This window comes from Phragmites australis, chromosome 17 (assembly GCF_958298935.1).
Source record: "Phragmites australis chromosome 17, lpPhrAust1.1, whole genome shotgun sequence".
NCBI classification, from domain to species: domain Eukaryota; kingdom Viridiplantae; phylum Streptophyta; class Magnoliopsida; order Poales; family Poaceae; genus Phragmites; species Phragmites australis.
In genome coordinates this window covers 21693374-21703668 of record NC_084937.1, presented here as the reverse complement: position 1 = coordinate 21703668, position 10295 = coordinate 21693374, and the positions used below count along the sequence as shown (strand labels likewise).

Genomic DNA, 10295 nt, shown 5'->3' with positions numbered 1-10295 from the left:
TACACATGAATACAGGATTAATTTTTGGCTCTCCATGTATTGCCTGCCACAAAAGAAATGCTTGGCCATATGGAATTAAACTCACAAGAGGGCTGTTTTTTTTAATCAATTACTCGAAACACCATTGAAAATGTTATTATGAATACATGAACAGTACCCCATACAGTACTACTGTGCCTGTGGGCCCCAGCAACTATGATAGGCTTCTCTTGCCAATCAAACTATTCATTCCCTAATACTATATTATTTTCCTATGATAAGAATTAGCTATTTGTCATCTACTCATCTTATTTGTTAGTTAGGCATGCTACTATTAGATTGGTCTTAAATATAATTGTTCAGAGATTCCTTTGTATAAGGAGGTCACTGTTATAATTTCTAGGCTAGCTTCAGTCAAGCACGGAGAATAATGAACGAGTCTTTCTCCCCAAAAGATTCTTCCGGTCAGTGTAGGGTCTCTTCCTTCTACCAAAGCCCCTCACCTTCAACCATGCATTATCCCAGTAATGAACTAGCATATATCAACAATGTTCTAACAGGACAAGATCTCATTATTGTCTATGCTTGCCCCCATGAGTTCATGATGTACTGATAACCTCAATAGACCCAAACAAAAATCACATGCGAGAACAATAATAAAATGGACTTAGGAACTAGGTGCCGCACACTTGGTGCTACCAACTATCAAAAGAAATGCAATGTAACAAGCTCACAAAGAAAGCAGTACTGAGTCAAATAACAACGACAAACAGGAGGTACTAGCTATCAACAGGCATTGTAAATTTCTAAATATCTTTTCGTCGGGCACGGAGGGGATACATGATACATGCTACTTCAAATCTCAATTGATGAGACAGCTTGGGCACATCGAGTAAGTAAAATAATAGAACATAGGAAGAAGACATTTATTGTCCAATATACACAAGGATGCAAACATATGATGAAAGAACTTGTGGCATGCGAATCGAGAAGAAAACAATCATATAACACAAAAATTGAACCAGCCACATTGAATTCAACTATTCAAGTAATTATATAAGGAACAAATCAGATAGTAGATTTGCAAGGATCAAACTATTTTTCAACAGAAAGAAGTCACAGTTTCGAGAACCGCGTATTTTTTCGAGGGCTGAGAAACACATTGGGTGCAAACTGTCCGCTAGTGCGAAACCCCATACCAAGCTGCAAACTGTTCGCAAAGCGCGACGGAATACGAACCACCCGGGACGCGCCCGTGGAGCGACAGGCAAGCGCCAGTTTGAGCCAGCGCGGCACCCGCGGGCAGGATGCAGCGGTGAGGCCGGGCGGCCTGCCGGCGGCCGCGTGACGCGCCGGCGCGGCGGAGATCGCGGTGTTTGGTTCTGCGGGGGGGGGGGGGGGGTGTTGAGAGGGAGGGTTCTGCGGGAAAGGCGATGAGGCGATTGCATCCAACGGTCGTTAGGTTGGGCTTGTCTTGTAATTTCCACGGCCCAACTAAGAGACGATAGAGATGGTAGGATTTGAAATCGGCCCAAAAGAGAGGCATCGACAAGACAGCCCAACAAAAAGGCCCAAATGAAATAAGAGGCATGCTCACAGGTCGAGTAATTTTTATTTTCTAGAAAAAGGTAGAGTAATTTAATTTTTCAAATGGAAGTTTCGTGTATCCCCAGATACATGCTACAATACCTGTTCGAATCCAAATCACAACACAGTGAACATGTGTTGTTTTTATACCAACTGTTCATGTCATCATATTAATGGAGTGAGATATTTATAGTCATACATCAACCAGTTATATTTATATTACATCACTGCACCTGTTTATAAAAACATTCTCGGAATATTCTTAGGATACCGCAGTCATTATATTATTACAGGTTGTGCCACCACATGACATTACACGTGTTAGTTGGCCCTTCGATGACTTGGACGGCTGCCTTCGAGCCTTCTTCCAGCCTCGTTCCTCCAAGCTCTTTGTCCTGCATCAAGTGGTCCATCGTCCTTCGGCAACCTTTGTCCTCGTAGCTAGGGCTTTAGCCTTTTGGTCATTCGCTTTGCATCAAGTGGCTCTTCAGCCCTCACTAATGCCTTCGGCAACCCTAGCTCGTCAAGACTAGGGCCTTGGTCTTTGGGCTCCTCGATTTGCATCGGCTACCCCTTCGGCTCCATACCTATGAAACATCTCTTATGTTGTGTTAGTGCTACCGGTTATTGCTGTACTTATTTGGAAATTTCAATGTGGTTTTGCTTCTGTGGGCTGAATCTTTGCTTTGGCTGGGCCGTCTTCTGGTTGGGCCCATGTGGTTGTGCCCTAAAGAGTTTCGGCCGAGCAGATGAGGGGAAAAACAGAAAAAGGAAATAAAATCCCCTCCGAGGGAGGTGGCTGTGGCGGCTGGAACCCTATCTCCGCCATTCTCGCTGTGCAGCTCGGCGAGGGGGTGTTCTGGGCATCTGATGGTGGGGATGGAGAGGGTCTCGCGTAGGGTTCGGAGGCAGTTGCTCTGCGCCGTGAGTTCCTCGCCGCCTTCTTCCCTTTTTATCTCCCGAGCCTTGACTTGGATTCGGTGTAGCAGAGAAAAAAAAGGCATCTCTCACTTTGGTTTTCCCTTTTCCTCTCTGTGATTTGTGCTTTGCGGTTGAGAGCTTGGACTCCAATCATGGCCTTGGCCTAAGCACTTGCAGCACGGGAGGTCTCTTGTTGGTGCTCGGAGCTGCGCTGCCAAGGTTCGTCCGCACTGCAGAGGTGGTGCGGCTGAGGTATTGTATCTCCGTCTTCCTCCATCCGACGATATAGCCGGGTGATTGGATTTCTGGGACTGCAGCTCTTGCTGTGCCTTGCCTCACTCTTCAGCCCTTCCAGCATACTCACTGTGAGTTTCTTTTCACTGATATGAATAGATATATGCTTGATTCTATTGCTCTGTGATGACAAATTCATTGAAATTAAGCTAGAGTTTGAGTACAATAGATGCAACCTGATTCTCTGTATGCAATTTGTTTGAGCAGTGATAAGATCACCATGTTCTGATTAGGAGAAGTCTGAACTCCTGTGTGCTGATTTAGATTGAGAAATCTGTCACTGCTTATTACATCTTATTCCTGGTTCTGAGCAGCAAGTACTTTTGAATTCAGCAAATTGTGGAGTTTTTCAGCACTTAGTTGCCTGATATAGAATCCAGTGTATGTTCTGTCCCTTGTGCAGAAAGATTTTAACCTTCCGGGATTAGTTCTGTGAAGGTTCTGTGTTGGCCATGTTCTGAATTCTGAGTTTCAGTAAAGATCCTTTTGGAGGCCATGTGCTAAATTATGATTTTTAGTAGAGTTATACTTGCTGTTATAGCCAGGAATTTGAGGAATACAGAGAATTGTAAATTAAGGTTGTCATCTAGTTGAGATCTCATAATTTAGCTTAATTAGTGATATGATTTAAAGATCAGCTTGGGAGCAAATCTTTATAGATTTGGAGCCAGCTGATATGATTAGTTTGAGAGCCATATGATTATGTTCTCTAGTTTAATTCAGATATATATTATGATTCATCTTCTCAGTGTTCATCATATGAAAGACATGTATTTCATTTTCTTGTCTTTGTTATTTTTTATCTACTATTTTTATTATCTTCTTAGAGGGATATGTATATATATGCTATTTATATCGCATATATTTCAACAGTTATTTCCTGTTTGGAGTTAGCTGAGGCTGGATGAAGTCAACAGGGGGGTAAAGTGGTTCCATTCTCCCAACAATACCATTAAAAAAACATGGTAGCATAATGTGCATGATATTTCATCTTCTCCAATAATCGTGTACTCCATATCTACACATATAATTGTCCCTTTTTCCTTTCTCTAATTTTCTTCTCTCATGTATGTATACAGTATACATATATAAAAAAGAAAATCCAAACAGCAAAGTGGCAAATTGAATCTTTAGGAACCAACCATTACACTTGATGGGCTGCGAAAAACCAAGGGAAAGTAACGGAGTTGGGTCAGGCCCAGTTCGATCAGACTGGCCGGAGGCCGTGCCTGAGCGCTGCCTCCCACACGACGTCGATGCGGTCGACGTCGATGGCGCCCACCTCGTGGTGCGTATACCCCTCCAGGAAGTGCACGACGCCGCCCGCGTGGCACGCGTGCACCACCCCGCGCTCCAGCGAGTACTCGCAGGTGCCGAGGCCCTGGACGTCCTCGGGGAGGCGCATGGCGGCGAGCTTGCCGTAGGTGCAGTCCCGGCGGAAGCCGATGATGGGCGGCACCACGAACTGGTGGAAGTGCGTGCCCGACGGCGCCCACCGCTGCTCCCGCGGCGACAGCCACTTCCCCACGATCCACGTCTGCACGCAGCATCCATCATTGCATGCAAGGCATCAGCACTTCACCTATCGAGTTAAATTAGGGCCAAGATCGACAAAGACGGCGCACGTACCTTGCAGTGCTGCGCGGAGCGGTACTTGGTGACCTGCACCAGGTACTGCTGGAACTCCGCCGGCGCCTCCTTCTGGATCTTCTGGAACCGCTCCGTCGACAGCGTCATCATCTGCATGCGGCAATTGTGGCACACAAGAAAGCACGGTCACGTACGTGCTGGGTTCGATGTATCGAGAGTTCACGATGCATGCGTGCGCCTAGCTGCTTCGTTGATCACGTACCATGACGCGGACCCTCTTCTTGCACAGGTACAGCACGATGGCCCTGCCGAGCTTGGACGTGGCGCCGGTGAGGAACACCTCGGAGGTGCCCTTGGGGATCTCGCTCAGGATCACCGCCGCGGTTAGGGTGTTGCCGTGGACGACGCGCACGCGGAGGTCCGGGTGCTTGTTCACGAACAGCGTGCCGCCGCCGTTCAGCGCCTCGTTCTGCGTATTCACCAAGTCATGGATGCGCACCACATCATCAGCTTAGCCAGCTCCGGACCAAACAAGCTTTGTTGCATTGACAATGGCGTGCACAACCACGAACCTTGTTGAGAGCTGCAAGGCTGAGGACCTTGACGCCCATCTTGTCGGCCCTCAGAATGGCAAGCTCGATCTGCTTGTTGATACCGTCCTTTGCAAACGGCAAAAAGTACTGCAGGCAAAGCGCGCGAACACAACCCGTTTTAGTTACAGCTCCTGAAAACCCAATACAGAGTGGCCGGGGGAAAGGAAAAAAAAAAAAAAGATTAGCTAGCCATGAGATAGAAACAAACCTGGAAGCCGTATCTGGGGACGGCCCAGATCTGGTGCATGCGGCCGCGGAGGTTGTAGCAGGAGATGACGAAGGTCTTGGACCAGACCCACATCATGAGCATGACGAGGAAGGCGAAGGGCCACATGGGCAGCAGGAAGAGCTGCACGGAGAAGGGCGTGGACGCGAAGGTCCGCAGCACGAAGGGCACGTGGAGCGACTGCATCACGTCCACCACGTGCGCCAGGAACACGAACTCCGGCACCTCGTCCACCCCTGCGCGCACGCACGCACGAACCGCGTTCAGGCGTCGGCGTCAGGCCCAGCGGGGCGTTGGCGGGCGTACGGTTGGCAGGAGAAAATTAAAGGACGGGCCTCACTTTCCCAACCGATTCCGTTTCGGCATATATGGCAGCTACTGGCTCGCCGACATGGGCGGCTACATCCAAAGCCAAGCTCACACGCCGGCTCGCTCAGAGGGTCACAGCTAGCTCCGCCGCCGTGGCTGATATGATCGCTTTGAGCAGGTGATCGACGACGACGTACGCGTCACTCATCAAGGGACTTAACTGCGAACCGATGGCATATCCGATCCCATTCGGCTAGATATTGACCGGCTAGATATTCGATCTCAGGTCAAGTCGTTAAACAAAACAAAACTTGTTGTTGTTGTTGTTTTGGCGAAAGAGGTCTTATATATCCAAATTCAACCATTAATTCATGAGTGCTCTTAATTCATCAAAGTTACAGAAAGGAATAGTACTTTCCATATATGATCTTTATCAAATCTGCTTCATCATTTCAGATGAAGAACGAAATTCTTTTTGTGGGAATTCAGTATCACCTACTATGTACGTGCAAGAGTGTAGTATTTTTTTTTCCCGAAAAACGATTTAATAGTATACTGCTAAGTAATATACGCAGCGCATTGTTTAGAGGTGGAGGTGTATAGTGGCTACTCACTAGAGCTCCAAATAATCTCTTTAGGCTCATAGTTGTAGTTTGGTTCACACGTAGCTGGACCACTCGAGAGACTGCTAACCAAGAGAGATTTTGTGAGGCTAGACGTGTACCTGCGCTCGTCTGCTTCTGCATCTCCCAGGACTGGTCGTCGAGCGTGCCACCCAGCAGATCAAACAGCGGCATGAACAGACAGAAATTGGCCTCCTTCTTGGTGTGATGGATCGTGTGGTACCTGCACGCAGGACCAGCCACGAGACAGACAAGCGTTAGCACCGGAACCCACGGGAGAATCAGGTACAAATCGAAAGCTACAATCCGATGCTGCAGGCAGCGAGCGAGGGAGCACGTGATTGCAGGCAAACAGAAACTGGAAGTGATGGACGGAGTAGTTAAGAGCACGCAGGCAGGCAGACAGGCTTCAGCCCCTGTCTGTCCCGGCGTGTGGGTTCAGGCTGTGCTCTGTGGACTGACAAAGTGACAAGTACACCGCGTCCGATCCTATTCACTCCTTATCCGGTGTGCAGACAGAGCTCGAAATGATGCAAACACTGGACAAAGCCGAATTTGCTTAGCAGCTAGCACACCTAAACAGTCGACTATACAGAAAAAATAATCCTGTTGGGCGTTGGCTCGATCGGTTGCATGTACGTATCAGCTGGTAACACCGTCTTGGATGTAGTACTGAATGTGATGGCTATCAAGATTTTTCATTTCAGGTGATGGAGAGATGGCATGCAGCTGTGATCATCGAATGGAGCGGGGCAAAGGCAAACTGGTGTACGAAGTTTATCGAAGATGAGTCACGTACGTTGGTGTATAGATGAGGAATCTGAGGACCGGGAGCGTCTGGAAGAGTGCGCTGGGGAACACCTCGACGTTGCAGTGGCCCATGGCGCGGAGGAAGTCGAACGCGAGCACGTAGCCGAAGGCCAGCGCCACGGAGCCGACCCCCGCGGCGGCCGCGCCCGCGAGGGGCGCCGACATGAGCGCGCCCAGCACCATGTGCTCCAGCGGCGTCGCGAGCCCGGCCGTGAAGGGCTGGGGCACCCTGCTGGAGTGGTGCAGCGAGTGGTATCTGGCGAAGAGGCGGCCGCTGGCGTGGAACGCCCTGTGCGCCGCGTAGAACAGGGGCTCGGTGGCCGTGACATGGAAGAGGAGAGCGACGGCGAAGCCCCGGGCGTCCCAGAGAGGGAGGTGGCGCAGCGACGGGAACGTGTAGAACGCCGTCGCCGCCATCAGGATCTGCAGTATCAAGAAGTTGTCCCTGGAACACCAACACGACCGATCGAGTGTCACGGCTTTGATCATCAAGGAAAGATTTGATTCAAGGACATCCAGTGGCGTTCTTGGTAAACTACGTACCAGTCCCACTCCTTGTCTATCTGCTCGAAGTCCACGCCGTCGCGCACGATGCGGCGGCGCCGGGTGGCGAACAGCATGTTGCTGAAGGAGCTCCAGAGCTGGTAGGTGAGCGCCCTGAGCCCGAACAGGACGAGCAGGAGGAGGATCCACCGGTCGGGGCTCGCGGCCTCCCACGTCCGCGACGCCACGGCCTTGCCGACCAGCGGCCCGTACAGAACGTACTGCACCGTCCAAGAAACGATGAGCAACCAGGCAAAGCGATCAACAACGTTGCACCCTGAAACACGCTGAGAAAAAAAAAAGTAACTGTAGCAAGAGCCGCGCATCATACCTTGTAGGACCCGAGGTTATCCCATGGCCAGGAAGCCAAGAGCGCGGCACCCATGTTTGCACGCACCGGCAGATCGATAGCCTCCCCGGCTATGACTACTCCCTTACCCTTCTCCTTCCTCTCAGTTCACCTCAGCCCTGCTCTGCTCTATGATTTTGTGCAGGGTTGTCCTGGAGAAGCAGAGCTTGATGAGCCGTGAGGGGATGAAGGAAGGAATAGCTTCTCGGTCACTCGTGTTGCATCGATCTGCTTGCCTTTATACATGTAACTTGGTCGCCAAGGGGCGGTCGCCAAGGAGGGGAGGTAGGAAGGAAGCAGGGAACAGGGATGGAGAGGATGCAATCCAGCAGCGCCACCGGTGATCGGCCCAGCTCCCCCACCTGCAGATGGAGTTAATACGTAGGGCACCACAGGAAATCGATCAAACGGGATGAGGATGTGGTTTTGTGTCAATTCATTATTCATGAGATAGGAGCCAAATAGCCCATAGTGCCGGTAACTGGTATAGACAGTACTTGATAGTAGGAAGAAAGAATGCATGCATGCAAGAGAAGGGCACTTGTGCTACTACTACTAGTAACCAACCAAAACCTACGAGGCCCGGCGCATGCATGCAGCAGCCTTAGGTCTTCACCTTACGAGATGGCCAAAAAAACGGAAGCAAAGATCTTAGTGAGATTTTAATCTAATCACATATTCTCTAATTCAATGATTAAAGTGAAGAAGAGAGAAGATACATGTTATCACAGGCAAAGAAATCCTTTGTACGAACTAATCATATAGAATTTGCTTTGAATCAGACAGTTGCGGCAGTGCAACAGCGACAACAGTATTATCTACTCCACACAAGTTCCATGTGTGGGCATGTGGCTGCGCGCGTTCATGCATCCATGTCGCGCGGGCCGTCACCCTCAGTTCGTTCGCGCGCGCGCGCAGGTGATGAAGTCGACAGGAACCGGCTAAAAGTCGCAGCGTCGGTGCCGGTCGCCTCGGGGGCAGGGACGCGCGCGGTTGCATGCAGCATTCGGCACGCGACTACGCGAGGCAGGCGGACGGAGCCAGCCCAGTGTCCGACAATGCTGAGGAGAGAGCCTGATGGCGAAGCCGGCGCAAGTGGGTCGCAACCAATCGGATGATCGCGCTGGAGTGAGCTGACATCTACTAGCTGTGGAGGAGGCGTGAGTGTGCGGGGCCTAGGGCCAGAGAGATATAGGCACGCGAGGAATACGACGGCTGTAACGAACTGAACTCTCTCCGACTGTTCTGAAAAACAGATGAACTCGTGATTGGTGCTATCGAATCTGAGTGACTGTCGGCAAATTCGTGTTCGGGTTTGTGACATTTGGTGTTAGAGTCAATCACTGATGCTCGCCATCGTTCGACATGATTCGTCACCGTGGAAGACCCGTACGGCAAGCCGCAATACCAATGGCAACAGCAGCAGAAGGCTCAAGCGATGGAAGATCAACTCGCGGCGTTCCTCAAGTCGTACCAGGAAGATCGGGTCCAGCAGCGCTAGGACACACGACTGATGTAGGAGCGTGTGGAATCCCTGTAGAAGTCGATCGAAGATTGGTGGTCGGGACTGGAGACGAAGGTGGCAGGACTGCATCAAGCCATCGACACCCTTCGACTCCAGATCGAGCACATCGGGAAGCATCCATCGATCGCCGCGGATGGCTGTTCATGATGGCTGTTCATGAGGGTGGGCATGGTGCGACGGTTCACTCTGAATCTCTGATGGGAGCGATTTCGTTTGAGTCGCATCCCGCGCAAATCGGCCACGGCGAAGCACGAGAACACAGGGACTCGCATTTGGGGATACCACCACTCTCATGCCAACCCCGGTCACAGGTGCGCAATATGGACTCACCACCCCCGTGTCTTCTCAGGAGCGTTTCACTCGAGCTAATTCTCATGTTAGTTCATTGACCAATGCTAATGATCATTTCAAATTGGATTTTCCGAGCTTCGATGGTGAGAATCCCAAATTCTGGAGGAGAAGGTGTGAGGACTATTTCGATGTCTATGCGGTGCCACCTGAACTTTGGGTTTGCGTGGCCTTGTATCACTTCAATGGGAGTGCAGTGATCTGGCTGCAAGCGCAACGGTACTCGAGCAATTGGGAGGAGTTTTGTGGCAAACTCTGTGATCGATTTGGGCGAGAGCAATACCAAGAGTTGCTAAGGCAGCTTTTCGACATCAAGCAGAAGGGATCCATGGAGGAGTACATGACCCAGTTCGAACCTATCATGCACACGATCCTGGTGTACAATTCTGAATTCGACCCCGTGTTCGTCACCAACAGGTTCGTTGATGGACTTCACGATGAAATCAGATCCATGATTATTCTGCATCGTCCAAAGGACTTGGATACTTCTTTCTCTCTTGCATCACTACAGGAAAGCGTGGGCGTGCCGATTCGACAACGGGGTGAACGAGCTTCTGACAGCGCCTCAATGCTGAATAGCCACTCTCGAGCTTCAGCT

At 50.3% G+C, this 10295-nt stretch overlaps 1 protein-coding gene and 1 long non-coding RNA gene across 2 annotated transcripts; one reads left to right on the top strand and one right to left on the bottom strand.

The window, feature by feature from the left end:
- Positions 1-2454: 2454 nt before the first annotated feature.
- Positions 2455-3571, top strand: LOC133897222 (uncharacterized). Its single transcript, XR_009905875.1, has 2 exons — positions 2455-2852; positions 2989-3571. It is a non-coding gene; the product is annotated as an uncharacterized LOC133897222 (long non-coding RNA).
- Positions 3572-3747: 176 nt separating this feature from the next.
- Positions 3748-8252, bottom strand: LOC133897221 (very-long-chain aldehyde decarbonylase GL1-1-like). Its single transcript, XM_062337864.1, has 9 exons — positions 7807-8252; positions 7476-7696; positions 6922-7377; positions 6224-6345; positions 5173-5426; positions 4944-5051; positions 4634-4840; positions 4411-4521; positions 3748-4318 (listed from the first exon to the last, which is right to left on the bottom strand). The coding sequence occupies exons 1-9, from the start codon at positions 7858-7860 to the stop codon at positions 3989-3991; spliced, it is 1863 nt and encodes a 620-aa protein (XP_062193848.1). The 5' UTR covers positions 7861-8252; the 3' UTR covers positions 3748-3988.
- Between the last annotated feature and the right edge of the window lie 2043 nt (positions 8253-10295).

Coding starts and splice junctions, on each gene's coding strand:
- LOC133897221 (XM_062337864.1), bottom strand. CDS start 7,860: ATGGGTGCCGCGCTCTTGGCTTCCTGGCCATGGGATAACCTCGGGTCC. Junction 7,378..7,475: donor ATAGACAAGGAGTGGGACTG/GTACGTAGTTTA, acceptor TTGGTGTTCCAG/GGACAACTTCTTGATACTGC. Junction 5,427..6,223: donor GCAGAAGCAGACGAGCGCAG/GTACACGTCTAG, acceptor GCGTGCGCGCAG/GGGTGGACGAGGTGCCGGAG.